This window comes from Nannobrachium achirus (assembly GCF_963921795.1).
Source record: "Nannobrachium achirus genome assembly, chromosome: 9".
Lineage (NCBI taxonomy): Eukaryota > Metazoa > Chordata > Actinopteri > Myctophiformes > Myctophidae > Nannobrachium > Nannobrachium achirus.
The window spans coordinates 57,302,312-57,324,736 of record NC_137818.1 but is presented as its reverse complement, the minus strand read 5'-3'; the positions used below and the strand labels follow the sequence as shown (position 1 = coordinate 57,324,736).

At 43.5% G+C, this 22,425-nt stretch overlaps 1 protein-coding gene across 3 annotated transcripts in view; it reads right to left on the bottom strand.

Annotated features, from left to right (window-relative positions):
* The window catches only part of LOC308291942 (cyclin-dependent kinase 17-like), a 138,792-nt gene that overhangs the window by 55,761 nt on the left and 60,606 nt on the right, over positions 1-22,425 (bottom strand). For all 3 annotated transcript variants that reach the window (XM_080734097.1, XM_080734095.1, XM_080734096.1), the window contains one exon: positions 10,160-10,293. In XM_080734097.1, coding sequence (XP_080590223.1) covers positions 10,160-10,293 — 134 coding nt within the window. The remainder of the gene's footprint in view (positions 1-10,159; positions 10,294-22,425) is intronic.

Sequence of the window (22,425 nt, the reverse complement as noted above, 5' to 3'; positions counted from 1 at the left end):
ATATCGACAATTTCGTCAATAAATAAAAACTAGAATAGAATGTTAGGGAGGGACCAGTGGAGAAGAGTCATCTTATGTTTGGTTGCGATCGGGTGTTGTGCTCTGAGAATAGCCGATCTACAAGTAGATTGGCTATTTTCAGCATGCAACCAATCGTAACATCACTGGCATTAGGACGCCATCAAATCCCACCAAAATACATTTTGACGACAAAAGACAAAAATCGAGACTATAACATTTCAAATGACTAAAATGTGACTAAAATTAAATCAAAATGAGCAATAGCTGTCACCATCACAACATTTTACTTGACGGATAATTGTCGCACAAATAAATGGCGATTTAACGATTCAATTTGCTGCCAACACAGCAGCAAAGATTTGTGTGAACTGTTAAAAGGTTAGCCAATGGAATACAAGCACCCTAAGGACTACTAACCATTATGTTTCCTCTGTAAAGAGTGGATCTCTGGCATAGACCTACTGCATGTATAAACAGAGCTGCTACCTTTAAACACATTTTTAATATGAGGCTTTTTTTGTATAGTTTTAAATAGTTTTGGGAGACAAACTGCTAATTGTCCCAAAAGTGAATCTTGAAGGATTTCTACAAAAATCATTAGCATATATACCCTTGCCAACATGTACTGTATATATTATATAACATTGCAATAAAGCCAATAAATGCCGAATAAAGCTTATTTGAATTGAATTGAAATTGTGTTTTGAAATTTGAACCGCTGCTCCTATGCTTGGAAAGGAGCCAGGTGGTTCAGGCATCGAGTACGGATGCCTCCAGAGCATCTTCCTAGGGATGTCATCTATGCACGTCCCACTGGGTTTAGCAGACCCTGTGGCTGAACAAAGACCAAATGGAGGGATTACATCCACACTGGCCTGGGAACGCCTGGGGCTCTCCAAGGGGGAAGTGTATAATGTTGCTCAGGAGAGGGAACACTGGAAATCTCAGCTCCGCGTAGGGCTGTCACGATTATGACATTTTACGTGACGATTAAAACTCTTTGAGTGCCAATCCCGAACTAGTTCGGCTTTATTAGCGTATCGTAGAGTGCCGATCCCGAACAAGTTCGGCTTTTAAAAAAAAAAAAAAAAAATTGAAAAAAATTTTGTTGAATTTTTTTTTTTTTTTTTTGGACCCCATCAAATCTGGTGAACATGATTTCAATCGCGATTTTGCATGTTCCACCCCCATACAACCCCATCTAACATACAGGGCAGCCATTTTTGTTTACATTACATGTAAAACATAATGGCGATTATCTCAAGAATGCCTGAACGGATTTCCAATCGGATTTTTTTGTTTGAAAGCTGTGAACAAACTGCACAAATCCACTCCAATGCAATCCAGGATTGCATTGGATTTTTTAGAGCTCATTCTTCTCTGTTTTTTTCCCATGCATGAGGTGTGCAAGGTTTAATCATGGCTAAGTTGACGAAAATAAGGCTTCTAAAATGCTTGGTAGCCAATAGCTAACTTCAAGCTAACTTCATCCTCTTCCTGTACATGCACAAAGGAAAGTGTTCAGGCAAGTCATGGCTCCAGGGCTTGGGCATGCATTACCAGCATATCTCTATTATTCTCTGGTCACTGGGCGCCCTCTAGTGGTGATAGGCTGGCACTCTTAATTGTCACTGAAATAATTGCGATTAACGATTTAATTGTGTTTTTGTCATTGACAATTGCATTTCTGTTTGGCTTTTAGGCTTTGAAGTTGCACATGGTAGATATGACACATAACCCAAATATATAAAGAAATTACTGACATATTTGACAGCTTTATACTTAAAAAAGAACATTGATAGTGGAAATAGCCGATCTACAAGCTCACGACGCGTCACGATGCCACGCGTTGTGAGCTTGTAGATCTGCCATTTCCACAATTTTTTACTTAAAAGAAAAGATATGAAAACTTTTTTCATCATGGAAATGATTATGATGATTATGAAAAAATAATTGCGATGATGTCAAATAATTGCGATTAGACGAATATGTAATAATTGTGACAGCCCTAACCCGCGACCCGATTCTGGAAAAAAGCAGTTGAAGATGGATGGATGGACACAAAAACAAACACTGCTGCTCCCACACAAAACACATAGCTGAGGGAAAAGAAACCTTGCGCTTGTACATTATTAATCACTACAAGGATGTATGTGTTGGACTGTATATGCAAGGCAAAGCACAAACAATCAATATACAAGTACAGTACAGTGCCAAAAGTAAAAGCCTGATTTATGCGCGGTCGCCTGCCGGTGTCGCACGCTGAAATCGCACAATCTACATACCGTAAGCTCTCGACACGATGTGCTGTTGTGAGCTTGTAGATCGGCTATTTGCAGCACGCGACACTTCAAGAAATTGTTGCTGTCGTAGCAGAAACCTCCAATCTCCGTATTCTAACTTTTGGTGTTTTTTTTTCTCCCGTAAATTAATACCCCTACTTGATCAAAGTACAGCGTCACACAAAAGCATCAAAGTAGCAGATCCAAAAGCGGCGTGTTTCGAGCTTGTACATCTGCTACATTTTTAGGCTTTTGAATTTGAATCCGAGACAAAATGGTAAATGGTGCATTTATGTGTGCACATTGTGCAATATATTCACTTGTTCTCACACACGGTCGGCGGAGGAAAATCGTGCAAGGCACCAAACACACTCATCGGGAGCAGTTAGGGGTTCGGTTCAGTGTCTTGCTCAAGGACACTTTGGCACCATAACGGCTGGGGGAGCCCGCGATCGAACTGGGAACCTTCTGTTGTTTCCCCCCGACCGGCCACTATACAGAAACTCCTGAGCCACCTACACACCTTCAAGGCGCGTAATGTATAACATCGTATAAATCAAGCATAAACCCCCTCCTCTGATGAAAGAAACCAACAGTTCTGAGCTTGTAGATCAGGTTATCTTCGGCGAGTGACACTGGGGCGCGACTAGGGATGGGACGATACGCGATATTATCGTTTATCGTGATAAAAAACACTCACGATAATCGTATCGTGCGGGGATTTAATTTATCGTGATATCGTCCTCCATCATGCACTGGGATCAATTCACCTTTTATTTGCCGAGCTGTATATGCAGTACCACTTAAACCCTCTATAATTGGTAAAAGGTACTTATAATATACGTACTTGATACAGTCTTTTTTCACTCTCTATCAAAGGTCTTTGCCAAAAAATAGCCGATCTACAAGCTGAGCTTGTAGATCGGCTATTTTTTGCCAAACGTTCCGCCCCAGGATAATGGATTTTGATTATCGCGATAATATCGTAAATCACTTTTTATTTAATCACAATAATCATGATATAAAATGTTCATATCGTCCCATCCCTAAGCACGACAACGTTTCAGACAAAACACAAAGATTAATTGAAAAAACACTTTCCCGTTCCCGGTATAACACTCATACGACTGAAGATGACAGTTACAGGGAATGGACTGTCACGCACGTTTATGTACATGAGCGTAACCCGTGCGCCTCTTAAACAAACTAGGGCACCAAGTGACAACATGCACATGAAGAAACACAAGCATCCTCTCGTTCACAATGACAAAACACACGCATGCACACGCGCACGTATCTCACACACACACGCACGCACGCACACACACAGCACATACACGTGTCCCCCATATACTCACAATACAGAACAGCTCTAGTAGGTCCCTCATTGTCCTTCTGAAATGTATATTATTTTAACAAGCTCACACACACACACACACATGCATGCACACTGACGCTACTACCCACGATGCATCTCTCTGACCTGGCTCTTTGGCACATGTGACTGTTTTACACACACACACACACACACACACACACACACACACACACACACACACACACACACGTACACACACACACACACACACACACACACACACACACACACACACACACACACACACACACTGACAGACAGCGGGGAGTGACAGAGAGGGAGGGAGAGAGAGAGAGAGAGAGAGAGAGAGAGAGAGAGAGAGAGAGAGAGAGAGCGCGCAGGGACGTGCAGAGAATCTTAGAGAGGCAGGGGCTGACATTTCTAAAAGGGCCTTTTGGTGAAAACATCGAAGATAGCAGACCTCCAAGCTCAAAACTGCGATGCATTGTGAGCTTAGAGGTCTGCTATTTTCGATGCTTGATTCCTACACGTCTCGATTTCAACCTAAGATGCTGCATTCAATTTCAATAGAGCAGTGTTTGGACAAGGCAATTCTCTTGAATGCTGCCTTCAGGTATGGCATGGAAAGAGGGCGTTTGAGGGCACCTTTTTACAGACGGATAAAAGGGCAGGTTCTCGAGCCCCCTTTGATGTCTACGTGTGCATGTGCCTGAGAGAGAGAGAGAGAGAGAGAGAGAGAGAGAGAGAGAGAGAGAGAGAGAGAGAGAGAGAGAGAGAGAGAGAGAGAGAGCTAGAGGGAGGCTGGCACTGTGGTAGAATGCCATCCTGACAGAGGGGGAGGAGGAGAGGAGGAGGAACAGGGACAAGTAGAGAAGGGTAGGAGATGAGATGGACAGATTCCTGGAGGGGAGGAAGCCAGATGGGGGGGGGGGGAGGAAACCGTTGTTTTTATCAAGGCTGATTCATGCTCCGTGGCGCAGCAGTGTCGTCGTCGAGTGTCGAAAACATCGCAGTTACAAGCTTGAGGGATTCAAACCCATCGTCTGTATCATTCTAACACAACGAAGGGGGTGGTGTTTTATATAGGTCGATGGTACTGTGGGAATCCTCTTCCTGGCAATATTCGCAACATAAAAGGAAAAGGCTAGTTTCCGAAAGGAAACGTAGACTTTTATATCGTTGTTGTCAGGTGGAAACCGTATATGTCCAAAACTGTTCGTTTTGTATCTTTCATTTTGAAAATGATTTAAACTAGTGAAAATAGCGGTGCGAGGCGTTGTGTGCTTGTAGATCTGCTATTTTCACTAGTCTTGTGCGACAGTCTTTTATGGTGAAGCAGGGCCTTACTTTAGAAAAACATACACATTTTAAATTTGGAGATACAAGGTTTCTGCCCGACAGTGACGATGTACTATACACTCAGTATAACACATACTGTAACATCTTAGCTTGCATACCAGGTTGGCCACTTTTGATTTGAAATCTGTTTATTCCGTTGGATTTTTCTTTTTTTATGTGATACTTTTGTGATACACTGAGATTGTTATTATTGTATATTAATGTATTGGACCTCAGGATGACTGGCAGTCATCTAGGCATCAGCTAATGGTGAGCTAGCTATGGGATCCATATAAATAAACAAATTACGGTAATATGTGGACAGCAGAGTTATTTTCACGGACATGGGGTTTTTAGCAAAGTATTTATAGTTTCTACCATAAAAATCAAACCTCGGTTCGAAGTGGAGCGGTGAATTTGAGCAGCTGTACCCTATGTGAGTGGGTGAGTGAGTGTAAACTGTGCCTGTGAGTGAGTGGTGAGTGTGCCTGGCCTGCACAAAACAGCGCCCCTCCTTTAACTAGTGTTTTGTGTGTGGCCACTCAAGGTATTGCCAGACTACGGACACGGCCAGCCAGCCAGCCACCCAGCCAGCCACCCAGCCACCCACCCACATACCCACGGACATACCTGTTCATTGGGAGCGTTTTCACCGCTCCAAAAAAAAAAAAGCACATCCCAAATTCCAAATTTCTAATCAGCCGATGGAGGACAAAGCACTCACATTTCCACTTTTTTTTATTGGCATTTGGCACACACCAATAAATTAACACTTATGCGTTCCGAGCCGTGAGTAGGCTACTTTGTCCTCCCTTGATTTGACATTTGGGATGTGCTACCTGGATTTTGGGACTAGCACTCCCCTGAGGAAACCGATTGTTGATTCGCAACCCCTTTTTCTTAATCATAGATAGTTAATATCACCTCTGACATGTCCCATTAGCTTAGCTTGAAGCAGGTTACACCTTAAAGCCCAGTTTATAATTGCATGACGGAGACGAAGTGGCGCGCCTAAAATAGCAGACTTGCAAGCTCACAGTGTGAGCTTGCGAGTCTGCTATTTTTGTAACGCAACACCGTCGCGCCACATAGCATAAATTAGGCTTCGCAGCCCCCCTCCACCCCCACACACAGGCACGTGCACACATAAGACATCAAAGGGGGATTGAGCCCCTGCCCTTTTATCCCTGTGTAAAAAAAACTGCCCCTCTCCAGACCATGAATGCAGTTTTTGAGCGGTGGTCACACCGTCTCCAAAGCGTGGCCGTGTGTGTATGTATGTATGTGTGTGTGTGTGTGTGTGTCTGTCTGTATGTAGCCTGTGGTGTAGCCTGCTATACCTTTTCTGACCACACATGTTAAGGGAGGGGCGCTGTTCAGGCCAGGCACACTCACACTCACATTCACACACACAAATATACACACACGCGCGCACACACACACACACACACACACACACACACACACACACACACACACACACACACACACACACACACACACACACACACACACACACACACACACACACACACACACACACACACACACACACACACACACACACACACACACACACACACACACACGCAGCCTCCACCGCTCAGTTCACACAAGTGTGATTTTTACTATGGTGAAAGAAATGCAAATGCCCTCTTTCCATGCCTACCATTCAAGAAAATTCAAAATTGCCTTGTCCAAACTCTGCTGAACGTGAATGCGTGAATGAATCTTATGTTGAAATAATTCCCCTCTCTGTGTAGAAATCAAGCACCGAAAACTGCGACGCGTTGTGAGCGTGGAGGTCTGCTATTTCGATATTTTCACCAAAAGGCCCTTTTAGAAATTTCAGCCCCTGCCTCCTTAACATTCTCTGCACGTCCCTGCCCCCCCCCCCCCCATCACCGAATCCCGCCTGTGTCTCCTGTGCTCTGTCCCTCCCCCCCCCCCCTCCCTCCTCCTGTGTCTCTCCCTTATCGTCTCTTCCGAGCCTAATTCCGCCGCATTCCTTCCTGCCTTTGTAGCACTAATAATTATTTCAGGCTCCGTAATTACTGTCCTCTCCTCCGTCTCTCTCTCCCTCCGTTCCGCTCTCTTTCAACTCAACATCTGTGTCTCTCCATCTCTCCCTCCCTCCCTCCCTCCTCATCATCATGCACCCATCCCCCCATTCTCTCTCTCTCTCTCCGTCTCTCGACCTTTCTGTTTCTTTCTCTCCCTCTCCTCTCTCTCTCTCTGTCTCTCTGCGTCTCTCTCTCTCTCTCTGTCTCTCTGCGTCTCTCTCTCTCTCTCTGTCTCTCTGCGTCTCTCTCTCTCTCTCTCTCTCTGTCTCTCTGCGTCTCTCTCTCTCTCTGTCTCTCTGCGTCTCTCTCTCTCTCTCTCTCTCTCTGTCTCTGTCTCTCTGCGTCTCTCTCTCTCTCTCTCTCTCTCTCTGTGTCTCTCTCTCTCGTTCTCTCTGTGGATAACATGGTTTTCTACAGAGGACCCAGGGGTCCTTGAGGGAGTTCCAGGGGTCCACAGCAAAATTATTTTATAATAATAAACCATCACAATCAGTTCAACCACGTTAAACCCTGTGTACATCGACTATTAAAACCGATTTAAATGAGTCTAATTAGCATTACGCGTCTCCTGGCGAGAATAGCAATCTACAAGCTCACACGTGTCTCGGATTACTCACAATTGTGAGCTTGAACTGTGGATTGGCTATTTTCAAATGGATGAAATGTATATAGGGCTGATGTTGGCAATGTATGTTTTGTAATGATAATCAAAATCAACAAAGTAACTAGTAACTAAAGTTTTCAAGTAATTGTAGTGGAGTAAAAGTGCATTTGAGATGTCGTGGAGTAGAAGTAAAAGTACTGTAAACTGGAAATACTCCAGTAAAGTATACCACAAATGTTTTATTTAACCCATTTAGGCCTAGGATTATTGACTGTTTTAACTATTGAAAAATAGCAGATATACTATACAAGCTCACAGCGCGGCAGATATACAGATATACAAGCTCACAGCGCGGCACCGAGTGCCGCGCTGCGAGCTTGTAGATCTGCTATTTTTGAAAAAGTCGTGAAAATGTGTGCAAATCTTTGAATATATGTATTTTCAAAGCGAACGTTTGTAACTCAAATTTTGCTTTTGGGGGGTCCCTGGAACTAAATATTTTGAGATGGGGGTCCGTGGCCAAATACATATCATTTTGGGGGTCCTTCACATGAAAAGGTTTGGGAACCACTGACATAGTAGTCTCTCAAGAACAGACTAACTGAGCTCCAGTTAAGTGAAAAGGACCTTTTCTTTGACGATGGCTGGCCAGATTGCTGACATAGAAACATAGGCTTAAAAACCTTAGAAGGATTCAAAAGACACTTATAGAATTGGGTCAAAATTCTAGTTAAAGCATAAAATAATGATACACAAAATGTGTACCCGTTCTAAATGGGTTAAGGCTGGGCAATGTATCAAAAATGTATCAATATCGAGGTATCAACATGCAAGGTGTACATATCGACGATGACGGCTTGAAATGAGGTATTGGTGTATGTGTCAAATTAATTAACAGACACACTATGCATGCATGTAGCACTTGCAAAAAAGCAGTCCTTCTTTAACCAGATGTGGTTATTTCAATAAAACCTACCTAACGCTTCTATGTGTACCGTGCAGTGTGCATACATGGATATGCTATTCATTATCTGGATTAGGCAGGCAGTGGACAGAAAAACATTAAAAACTATATAATGCAATAGTTTTTGGAGCGGTGAAAGCGCTTCCAATAGACAGGTATGTCCGTGGGTATGTCCGTGGGTGGCTGGGTGGGTGGCTGGGTGGCTGGCTGGCCGTGTCCGTAGCCTGGCAATACCTTGAGTGGCCACACACAACACACTAGTTAAAGGAGGGGCGCTGTTTTGTGCAGGCCAGGCACACTCACCACTCACTCACAGGCACAGTTTACTCACTCACTCACTCACTCACATAGGGTACAGCTGCTCAAATTCACCGCTCCACTTCGAACCGAGGTTTGATTTTACTAATATCGTGAGTAATATCGATATCGAGGCATTACACAACGTTATCGAATATCGAAGGTTTTCCTAATATTGCCCAGCCTTGCCTTGCATGGTTTCCTCCGCCATCTGTGTATGAATATGTGTGTGTGTGTGTGTGTGTGTGTGTGTGTGTGTGTGTGTGTGTGAATGGGTGAATGTAATGCACCATCTATGCAATCTTAAGATATATTTTAAAAAAACGCTATAAATGCACGATTTAATACTGCTGTGGTCATCACTCTATGGCTTCTTCACACACACACACACACACACACACACACACACACACACGCACACACGCACGCACGCACCAAACCAAAAGAAAGAAAAAATGCCACATAGACATCACCATATACAGTAGATAAGGCTACATAATTTAAAAGCCACGTGGATTTGGCCTCTACACTTGAGAAAAGTCCAGCACATCATACATAAATTACATTCATATATTCATACTGTACATACAGTACACACATTCATTCATATATTTATAAGTACATAACCTGCTTCACCCTGAAAAAGGTAAACAGGTCTGAGAATTTGACAAACTATGCACTGGTATAGCAGCATGTGAATGTTGTGTACCTTGTCGGAGAGATGTGCCAGTGGTGTGTGTGTGTGTGTGTGTGTGTGTGTGTGTGTGTGTGTGTGTGTGTGTGTGTGTGTGTGTGTGTGTGTGTGTGTGTGTGTGTGTGTGTGTGTGTGTGCATTAGGGCTGTCACGATTATGACATTTTACATGACGATTAATTTTCTCTCTAATAATTGCGATTAACGATTTAATTGTGTTTTTGTCGTTGACAATTACATTTCTGTTTGGCTTTTAGGCTTTGAAGTTACACATGGTAGATATGACACATAAGCTAAATATACAAAGAAATTACTTGACATATTTGACAACTTTATACTTAAAAAAGAACATTGATAGTGGAAATAGCCGATCTACAAGCTCACAACGCGTCGCGATGCGACGCGTTGTGAGCTTGTAGATCTGCTATTTCCACTATTTTTGACATGGAAACGATTATGACGATTATGAAAAATAATCACGATTATGTCAAATAATCACGATTAGACGATTATGTAATAATTGTGACAGCCCTAGCGTGCGTGTGCACGTGCGTGTACCTCATTGGAGATGCGTCTGTGGTGGTTGTTCCGCATGCGGACGCGAACTGGACTCTGGACCTCGTCGGAGGACGTCCCAGACGCCTGGTCGCTCTCGCCGTCCGACCCCATCTTCACGTTCTCATGGACTATACCTGGAACACACACATAGACATAGGGTTGTCAGAGGCTGACTCTGCTAGAGTATTGTGTAGGCAAAAGGAGCAAACCTGTGGCTCAATTGAAAGACACAGTAGTTCCATTTTTAGAGTGTTTCATCTGAGCGCAGAGGCGTGTGATTTGAAGTGTTTTTACACAGTGCTGGTGTCATGATTGGCTCTGAGCCATGTCAAATACTTGGAGGGAGACCCAACGAGACAAATGTTTATTAATCCATTTAGGCCTAAAATTATTGAATGCTTTAACCAGTGAAAAATAGCAGATATACAAGCTCGCAGCGCGGCACCGAGTGCCGCGCTGTGAGCTTGTAGATCTGCTATTTTTAGAAAAAGTCGTGAAAATGTGTGCACATTTTTGAATATGGGTACTTTCAAAGCGAACGTTTGTAACTCAAATTTTGCTTCTGGGTGGTCCCTGGAACTAGATATTTTGAGATGTGGGTCCGTGGCCAAATACATATCATTTTGGGGGTCCTTCACATGAAAGGTTTGAGAACCACTGACATAGTAGTCTCTGAAGAACAGGCTAACTGAGCTCCATTTAAGTGAAAAGGACCTTTTCTTTGACGATGGCTGGCCAGATTGCTGACATAGAAACATAGGTTTTTCCAAAAACCTTAGAAGGATTGAAAAGACACTTATAAAATCGTGTCAAAATTCTAATTTTCACGATTTTTCAAAAATAGCAGATCTACAAGCTCACAGCGCGGCACTCGGTGCCACGCTGTGAGCTTGTATATCTACTATTTTTGATCTACAAAGCTCTACAAAGCTTGATCTACAAGCTCACAACGCGTCGCGGTGCGACGCGTTGTGAGCTTGTAGATCTGCTATTATTTGGAAAATGTTCCGCCCAGGATAATGGATTTTGATTACTGCGATACTATCGTAAAACGCGATTTTCTTTGTCACAATAATCGTGATATGAAATGTTCATATGGTCCCATCCCTAGACAGGAACATGGGGTAGTGCAGGGTGTGTGGATGGAAAGCCAAGTCAAAACCTGACTAAGGAAGGAGCATGGAGCGCTAACAGGAGACTGCTATGGCAGCTGGCAGCAGGTCTTCTGAGGCCATGGCTACACGGAGCTGGATATTTCTGAAGCTAGACATTTTTTTGTGCTGTTGGGGCTTGCAGCCACACGAAGCTGGATATTTCGGCCACGAAGCTGGATATTTTTTAAACCGGATAAATAAGTGGAGAGATTGAAAAATATCCGATTCACTGGATCCGTGTAGACAGGGAACCCGGATATCTCTGAAGACTTTACTGTGTGCGTGCCTGTTAGACCTAGATATCTTTGTGGTGTGGACCTAGAAAAACAGGGATATATGAAATATCCAGCTCCGTGTGGACCTAGATATTTTTCTATGTGGATATCTGAAAAACCTGGATATATGAAATATCCAGCTCCGTGTAGCCATGGCCTGAGTCTCTAGAGAATGATCGTTAACTCCTGGAGGCACTGGGCCAGTGTTGCCAGCTTTTGTGAGAGAAATACGCAACCAGGAAAACAAGCCCAAAAGAAGGGACTATAGGGCACTAGGCCATTATGAGCACTTTAAACCTTCCTACTGTATGCATTGAAAATAGACGATCTACAAGCTCACAACACGTCGCGGTTGTGAGCTTGTAGATCTATGTAACAACATTTTGAATATTTGGAAGGTTTTTGAAACATTCTAACAACACAAATCTGGTAAGGGGGCTCCCTGACAGAACATTTTCAGAAGGGGGTTAGGGGACAAATCAATACATACTGTATTCATTTGGGGGTTCCAGGACAAGAAAATATTTGTGAACCCTTTAGTTATAAATTATAATCTCACAAAACATACCTTAACGACTTTAGCGCTATTTTATACCTAGATTGTTTGAAAATAGCAGATCTACAAGCTCCCAACGCATTGCATTGCATCGCAACGCGTTGTGAGCTTGTAGATCTTGTAGATCTGCTATTTTCAAACATTTTGTACTTTTAATTTTGGTACTTCAAGTACATTTTGATTGCCAAACTTTTGTATTTATACTCAAGTACATATTGATTTTTACTTCTAACAGAGTATTTCTATATTGCAGTATTGATACTTTTACTTAAGTAAAACATTTGATTACTTTTTCCACCACTGGTTCTCCTAGAACATGACTTATTAAATGGTGGATTCAATTCTTTACATTCTTCTTTAATTTTAGGGAAGACAAACTCTCTCTCTCTCTATCTGTCTGTCCCTGTTATAGACAGGACTCAACCTTTGGCCTTTCTTAGGTTTCATTCATTCACCCCTACTGTGCACGTCGTGGTAGGGTCCCAGGGCCCCGGCCCCCAGACCAATGGATCATACCACCAGCCTGGCAGGGGGCGGGGTGTTGGCACGAGGCGTGTGTGTGTGTGTGTGTGTGTGTGTGTGTGTGTGTGTGTGTGTGTGTGTGTGTGTGTGTGTGTGTGTGTGTGCGTGCGTGTGCGTGAAATGCCAGCCGTAACACGAGGAGGTCAGGAATCGATATTACCCCACATGCAATCTAAGCTCTCCCGTCCTCACCCTCCCCCCTCCCTCCATTCATCTCACCCCCCCCCCCCCCCCCCCCCCCCCCATCCATCTGATTAATGAGACAAGAGTGCATGCTCCACTCCACTCCACGTCTGTGCGTGTGTCTGGGGTGGGGTGGGGTGGATGGGTGGGGGGATTGCTAGGGCCATCTTCTTGGGTTTCTTCATTGGCATGGTGTCTTGGGATCGCTCTAGAATAGAGAGTTGGTCATTAACTGGGAGTGTGTGTATGTGTGTGCGCGTGTGTGTGTGTGTGTGTGTGTGTGTGTGTGTGTGTGTGTGTGTGTGTGTGTGTGTGTGTGTGTGAACGTGTGTGTTAGGAGTAGGGTGACCTGACCAGACATCCTTGTCCTGTTTCCAAGCTGTGTGTCAAAGTCAAATATCTCTAAAACACTAATATGTCCCGATTCACAACAAAATTGTCCCGGTTTTCGCCAGAATTATTGTTGTTTCTCTCACTCTGCCGTACTCTGTCCAACAGACTCTCCTGCTTGGTACACTTGTAGCCAAAATAATTATCTTAACACAGTGGTTCTCAACCTTTTCAGGCCGCGACCCCCAAAATAATCATATTTTAACTGGGGACCCCCCACCCTGACAAGCACTAAGAGTTGAGGCATTACATTTTGTATAACACGGTTCTATTGTGAAAATAGCAGATCTACATGCCCACAATGCCTCGCAACACGAGGCATCGTGAGCATGTGGATCGTCTATTTTCACAATTTCTGACTAATATTTGACAATTTGGCCAATGTTTAATTTGTCATTTTATAGGTATTAAAAATACCTTAAATCCTCACTTTAGAAGTGTGCAGATACCCTTTATAATATACTTAAAACTTTCTGTTGGTTTGTTTACTGTTGAGTGAGGAAACAATGTTGCACATTAAGTTAATCATCTGGGGACCCCCCAAAATAATTTGGGGACCCCCCTGGGGGTCCCGACCCACAGGTTGAGAACCACTGATCTTAACAGAGTGGAAGACCTCTGTCGTTCCATGTTTCACCAGATATCTCAATGAGTTTGAATCACCAATACATTTGGAGAGGTTGCGTTGCAATAAACAGGACAGTCTAGCAACATTCCAATACATCTCGAGTAATTATGCTAATTGTATGTGTATTGTATTGTATTACTCATGTGTTATAGTCTGGTATTTGTCTTGTTGATGTATTGTCCTATATAAAGCCAATAAAAACCAACATAATAAGAACAAATGTTTCCAGTGATTGCATAGACGTTTATCATGTTCTTTTCGTGTAAACATGCTCACCCACCCAATCCAATCAGAAAACATCATCAAATGCACCGCGTGTCTGAATTCAAAGCCGAGGCTGATGTTAGTCAATCAGTCGTTGCCTGTATGCAACACCTATGGTGCGTATACATGTGCGCGTGCATGGGCGACGGGCGTGCATGAATGGGCGAGCGTGTGCGAACGAGCACATAGATTTAAAAGGGTCCCGGTTTGAGGGGCTACCATAGTTTGGATGATATTCTAGCATTGGATGTGTGAGGAGAATAAGGGCTGAATAAGGTGAATAAGGGTGATTGTATACAGCGGGTGTCCTCTGTTAACAAACACCAATAACATGTTAAGCTTCCCCCTGTGTTTCCACTGTAGACAGCACAGTGTGTGCGTGCGTGCGTGCGTGCGTGCGTGCGTGCGTGCGTACGTGCGTGCGTGCGTGCGTCCAAATGTCCCCACACGTTTAGTAGAATATGAGAAACGGATATTGTGAGGACCATTTTCCTGATGTCTTCACATAGAGAAATTGTTGTTTAAATGTATTTTCTTATTATTATATATATATTTTTAGAGGCTCTATTCTTTATTGTTAAAACAGCATTAAACAGAAACAGACAAATAAATCAATAATTATTTTCAACGGTAGGAAATATAGGAAACATAGTAGTAGTATTATGCATTTACAGTCAAAACAAATGCAAGTTATATAACGATAACCAATGATATTTCTAAATACAGAAAATATTGATTAGACTAGAGGTCTGTCTGTCTAGAGGATCAGGCCATTCTTTTACATCTGTGCTGGGTATTAACACTTCCGATGCCAATTACGTCCATGAACGTGATAAGAATTACCGCAGTGCGACACCACGGCCCCGTTATCACGTCGGGCGTGTTACCTGGTTACCAGGTAAACAGGTGCTGCGGCGGCCACTGGTGAGCGGAAAAACTTCATATCCCACGATGCAACTCGGCCGCCATCGGGAAGCGTGTAATCTCCTATTCATTGCTGCTGCAAAGAAACGGCTTTATCTTTCTCCAAAAACGCTTCGATCGCAGAGAAACACTTTTTTTCACAGCGACACTGGGCCACAATGGTCGGCAGCGGTTAGAATTTTTGGAGTAGTGGAACACAGCTCCCAACATTTGCTCTTGTCTGTCCCTATGTCTGTCCTCATTAGTATGAGGACAGCCCTAGTGGCGCGCTATGTTTCTTTAGTACAACGGTGAATAGCTGGAGTTACTGCGAATGTTCGTAGGTTGCAGTTAACTATGAAAACTGGCACGTCTTTCCATTATAGCCTGACACTGTAGTTCCCCACACATCACTGTGACATCACTGTGCCATCACTATGGCTATTACCCATAAAACCTTTTATGCCCATATATGAAGATCCCTGATGTCATCGATATACATCACTGGCCAGATGGCCAAGGCATGACCCATATCTGAGTGGCTGGTTCAGATAGGGATCTCCATGTATGGGCATAAAAGGGATTGTATGTTGTGATGTCATGGGAACCACTATAACAGAATCCCATTTATGCCCATATATGGAGATCCCTGATGTCATCAATATTAACTCATTGAGTGCCAGCCTATCACCACTAGAGGGCGCCCAGTGACCAGAGAATAATAGAGATATGCTGGTAATGCATGCCCAAGCCCTGGAGCCATGACTTTTTTTACAAAGGAAAGGACACTTTCCTTTGTGCATGTACAGGAAGAGGATGAAGTTAGCTTGAAGTTAGCTATTGGCTACCAAGCATTTTAGAAGCCTTATTTTCGTCAACTTAGCCATGATTAAACCTTGCACACCTCATGCATGGGAAAAAAACAGAGAAGAATGAGCTCTAAAAAATCCAATGCAATCCTGGATTGCATTGGAGTGGATTTGTGCAGTTTGTTCACAGCTTTCAAACAAAAAAATCCGATTGGAAATCCGTTCAGGCATTCTTGAGATAATCGCCATTATGTTTTACATGTAATGTAAACAAAAATGGCTGCCCTGTATGTTAGATGGGGTTGTATGGGGGTGGAACATGCAAAATCGCGATTGAAATCATGTTCACCAGATTTGATGGGGTCCCAAAAAAAAAAAAAAAAATTCAAAAAAAATTTTTTCAAAAAAAAAAAAAAAAATTTTTTTTTTTTTTTTTTTTTTTTTTTTTTAAAAGCCGAACTTGTTCGGGATCGGCACACTACGATACGCTAATAAAGCCGAACTAGTTCGGGATTGGCACTCAATGAGTTAAGCCCATATCTAACAGGACTTCATATGGGAATGCCCATATATGCTAATGAATTTCCACAACATGGACACGATCGTGGCGTCCAGACTTTGTTATGGTCCAGCCAAAAGTACATACAGTATGTCAGGCGATAGAGTTGGTCGGCCCTTGGGTGTTTTAATACAGTATTTTCTGGACTATAAGGCACACTGTCAATGAATGGTCTATTTTCAAACTGTTTTCATATATAAGGCGCACCTGACTATAAGGCGCACATAATAGACGCTACCATTGTGTTATGCATCCAACAGATGGAGCTGTGCTAAAGGGAATGTCAATGTCAATGAATGATCCATATATAAGGCGCACTGGACTATAAGGCGCACTGTAGTTTTTTGAGAAAATTAAAGGCTTTTAAGTGCGCCTTATAGTCCGGAAAATACGGTATTTTCTAATGTGGCCCCCTTTGAAAAGAGTTCGGACTAGGGTCACTGTGTCTCGCCCCTGGCAGGGGGGGGATTGTTGGCACGAGGCGTGTGCGTGTGCGTGTGTGCGTGTGTGTGTGTGTGCGTGCGTGTGCGTTTCCAGGTTTTCTTCCAGGAGCTGCAGAGCATCCTGGTGGGCAGCCAGGTCATCCACTGGCTGGTGCTGCTGGAGCTTCCCCTCTCCTCCTGGTTGGTGAGGTGGACACAACGTCCTGAGACTGGAGCACAGCAGTAAGCAAGTCCTTGTAGAGTTGCCTGCTGGTCTCCTTCTGCAAAAGCAGCTCAGGGTCCTCCACCCCCTTCCTGAGCCTATGCACCAGGTAGTGGACCAGTGTTCCCTTGTACAACCATGCGATTCGAGGCGCTTGTAGAGGAAAACATAGCAGCTGGTTGAGGTGAATACCGTCTTTAAAGCAGATCTGCCATTGGTTGTAGGCATGAGTTACATCAAAGTCCTGTTTCGGCTGTACAGGTACGTCCATTCGCATCTCTCCCGTCACATCTCGTTGTCTGTTCATTTCTCCAGCCACCATCCCAAGCAGCAGTGCCTGAACGACCTTCTCATCGGGGCGAGGACTGCTGCGCTGCAACCAGTAGCGAGTGACAGCGACTGGCAGGCGCAGGTCAGGTGGCACTCCTTTCAAAGTGTCGTGGCTCACCCCGAGCGTCTCCAAAAATACCTGTTCACGAACGGACTGCTCGGCCTGATGCAGTACATCCAGTTTTAGTTTCTGGGCAACTCCATGGACGATCGGTTGGACCATGATCTTGGACAGCTGTGTTCCCTCTCTGTCCCATTCCTCCACTCTGGTTCCTGTCTCACTACCTAACAGCAGCCCGTACATCACCTGTCGGATGGGCCGAGATGTAATATTGGCGCTTGGCAGCTGGGCGAGGTCCACCTGGCAAGGCTGGGTCAGTCTTCTGAGCAGCAGCACGGACAGAATGTCTGAGGTCAGCCGGCCTTGGGTCAAAGGAAGGCGAGCCCAGTCGGGGACTATGCCCACATCCGTTGCAACGCTGTGCCATCGTTGAAGAACCGGGGAAGGCAGGTTGGAGGGAACTGGTACTCCTTCATTCCCAGAGTCAAGGCCTCCTGGATCCTATCCTTTTGTTGTTTAGTTGAGCGACTCAGTAGCCCCAGCAGTGCCTTCAAAGCATCATTGGGACTCTGGAAGTCCTTCAGCCATTTCACTATCCCTGCAAAGCGGTTCCCCTTTCTGCTGTATTGAGCCCAGCGTATTCGCAGAATACGCAGTGCAGCCATGAGAGGAAGGAGTTGGAGTTTAATATTGAAGTTGTCGCAGAAGTAGGATGTCTGGTAGTATTTGCAAGGAATATAGCTCTGTGACACTGCTTCCCACTTGAAGTGCGAGATGGGGAGAAACCCCCAGGGAAGGTCAAAGACATAGAAGTCACTGTCGTTGCTCAATACCGGGCACCTCCACTCTCTAGCCAAGGAGGCGATTTGGCCATCAGCCTCTCCAAAGCACAGTGCGAATGGCACCTTCAGGTTGACCAGTGTCTGTTTGAACACCAACTCAACCAGGGTTGGCAGGACTTCACCCTCACCACCCATAGCTGCACTCTGGGCTCTCCTGATCCTTTCTTCAGCTCGTTTCACGTTGTCTGACCCATCCAGGACTACATAAGGTTCAATCCCACAGTCTCTCAGAGCCTTGACAAATGTTATAATAAGGTCCTCAAAGGCATCATACTCTCCACCATGGTTCTGTTCCAAGCCAGTATAGAGAAAATTATACAAGTTACAGCCGTCAATAACAAGCCTACTGTTTCTGAATTCTCTATCTCTTAAAATCTGAATGTTGTCCTCGATAAAGGTAAACAAGCCCTTCACCCCCATCGTGCAGAGTTCTGATTCTGTGCCTTGTGATGCAGGGGAACACGAGTGACGACAAGAGACAAGAGTTTTTCTTTTCCTTAACTTTCATTTACTGATGTCATGAAGATGTTTGACATCATAGACCACATGAGGGCTTAATATTGATGACATCAGGTGATGTCAGATACTCAGAGCAGGGATAATGCCTGACACATCACTGTGACATCACAGGTGACATCATAGTGATGTCAGATACTCAGACAGGGATCTCCATGTATGGGCATAAAAGGGATGGTATGTTGTGATGTCATGGGAACCACTATAACAGAATCCCTTTTATACCCATATATGGAGATCCCTGATGTCATCAATATTAAGCCCATATCTAACAGGACTTCATATGGGAATGCCCATATATGGAGGAAGACAGCCCTGAGCCCATATCTGGGTGGCTGGTTCAGACAGGGATCTCCATGTATGGGCATAAAAGGGATTATATGTATGATGTCAGATGTGATAGACGTCATAGGATTTTCACATAACGAATAACTGAGTAAGCATGTTTGGGGTCTCACAGCATATCTCCATATACAGTACATGGATCTCCATATATGGGTACCAGGGGTCTCCATATGGGTAACTGGTCCGATATACAGTACATCACTGACCAGACGGCCAAGATATGGCGCGACCTCGCCCTTGTCACCCTGAGGCGTCTTACTAGTAGTATAAATATAGACTCATATACCATTCAAAAATACAAACACAAAAGTATGTATTTTTCTACAGACGCCCATCTGAAATTATAAGTTGTGCCAGGGACCCCCTGTACAAGATATATGTTTTTAATGCACTGTAAACAGAATATAATCAAGGTTATCAAGGTCCTTTTTGTCTGATTCTTGCATGCAGCCAATCGCAATTCAAAGCATTCCCACTGGAACCAAATGGACAGGTCCAGTTAAATTAAGGTATCTATTCTACGTTATGTGTATATAATACCGTGATTTGACATGTTGTTTTTCTCTAGTGTTTGATAAACTCCTGTTCTTTACACCTGTAAACGTGGCAGGGACGTGCTGGCCATTGGGAAAAGCGGGACAACTCCCGAACGGCCGGTTCATTCCCGGCCTGTCCAGGCCGGCCATTAGGAAAAAATTTAAAATAAAATGTCGGCCTTCGTTCCATTTTTGCAAAGCAAAGCCCTGCTTCATCATTCAAGGCTGTTGCACAAAAGTAGTGAAAACAGCAGATCTACAAGCACACAACGCCTCGCACCGCGAGGCGTTGTGTGCTTGTAGATCGGCTGTTTTCACTAGTTTAAATAATTTTTTAAATGATAAATACAAAACAAACGGTTTTGGACATACAAGGTTTCCACCCGACAACGACACTGGCTTGTCACTTGTCATGATCTGAAATAGCAAATCTTTGAGTAGCAGCAGGGCTATAGAGAGAGATCTCTCTCTATAGCGCGCAATATCGCAATGAGGGCCTCCAACTCTTTTTCCCGGGCTGAATCAGGGGCCCAGCATGTCCCTGAAACGTTGTGACAATATAAAGTTGTTGTTTTTTATATACATTTTTATTTGATTTTATAAAAGACAATACAAGACGTAACAGGACAACACACACCAGACTGGAGAGGATACAGTATAAACGAGAGTAGTAACCTATCATACAAAAAGTACAAAAGTCTTATTTAAAAAAAACTTCAATTAAGTAATGAACAAAATGAACAATTATAGCCTACAGACACGATTCTGGTTCTGAATTAACACTGGATTTCTACTGTGTACAATACCATTACGAAAACTCTTACATTCTATTCTATTCCATTAATTGGATTACACAAATGATACGTTACAATAAAGACCAGTAACTGCACAGACAGAAAGGGCACTGTGCCGCCTCATTGCTATGAACTACACAAGCCAGTTGCTCTTATTAGCCTCGCTCTTTATGTCTGTTGGCACGAAGAGCATACGGTCATTACTTAAGGATGAACACAGTCCATCTGTATGACTCATTATTGAGCCACTTCTCAGACTTCTAAACCACACCGGCTGGAATAATATGGAAATATCCCAAAGCCTCAAGCTGAAAGGCTGGACGGACCCAGACACCACAGAGGGCATGGATGTTATGGTTACTGTCGGCCAGAAACCTCATACAGTATCTCAACTTTGTGTGTTTTTTTTTCCAGAAATTATCGGCCCTACTCATAGTCATACTGTACCTCAGCGTCACACAAATGCATCAAAAGTAGCAGATCCACAAGCTCAAAACGACCTCGCGGATCTGCTACTTTCCATGCTTTTGAATTCGAATCCTTGAAAAGTCTAACAGTTTTGGACATAGAAGGTTTCCATCCGACAAGCCCAACTTAAATTTGAAACATTTGAAAGTAAAATTGCTTAATTGCGTCTCTGCGGCTTTCGTGGATATTGAACCAAAGAAAATTATTCAAAAAGAGCTTGTGAAAAAATAATAACTACATTGGGGATCCACTGAAAAACACAGGTTCTTTCTTCTATTTTTGCTGAAGAAAAGTAACAGTTTTTGAGCAGAGCTAACCGCTCCTACATCTGTTTTGCGTATGTGTATGTTGCTTGGCAAAGCTTGGCATTGGCCAGGTTTCGCGGGACGTTTTGGCATGTATGTACACCAATCACAACCGAGAAAAGCAGTTCCTGCAAAAACTGCGTGGGCTCGCTGAGAACACGCACAAAGTATATTATGTACAGTAGAAAATGTACACACCCCTCCTCAGATGGACTTTCGTTGCCATTTCTGTTTGATGCGTGTCTGATTTGGTCACTTTTGATGTTTTGAATGTGGTTCTGATTGGATTCGATCCATACGTGCAGCAGCAGCTTTCAATGGAGAGTAGGAATGGTATTGATCACGCCCAGATGACCATATTTGCATAGAGCCTTTCATTCATTCAAGTTAAAACTCATCATTAATCTATTCAAGTGTAGGCTTATTTGCCAAATACATCGACACAGGACACATATTACGCCATATTAACCTATTTCGCTGTTTGCTGCTGTGAATGCAGGAGGAGAACGATAACAAGCACTTAATAACAATCTCTAAATCAATTGATCTGACAGAAACTGCAATGCTAGCTAGCCCATATCAGCATCAGCAGGTTTAGCTATGATTTAAAACTACAATTGGCTATAGTATAGTAAACAGTATAGCCACTATACTGTTTTAATAGAACCCAGAATTATGTTTACCAGTGGTGTTTAATGTGTGCTGTTTTTTTTTTAGTTTACCATCTATCACTGTACCTTTTCCTATGCAAATAAATTACAATATACAACCAATCAATCAATACTGGTGCTGTATGAAATGCAGCATAATATACTGTAGCAGGCTAAGCAATCAATGGCTGTTGTTACAGTATGTGTCAACAATCAGTAGGATATCCCCTAATACTGCTGTTATGTAGAAATATGTATAGCCTATTCTATTCTATTCCTTGAAAAGAGTCCAAAACGTAGTGATGAGGGCAGCCTGACAGGCTTCTAAAGCAATATAGCCTCTGGAACGCAGGCATTGCTAGATGAATCCCGACTTGTGGAGCAAGTGCAACTTTTTAGCTTGCATGCCGTGATTGGTGCAACAAACTATATATTCCCCGCAATCGGCCCTTTCATTTCACATTCACAAGGTGAATTCGCGTTGAGATAAGCCCAGAGCAGAGCTATGGCCACAGCTCACAGCAGCATCAC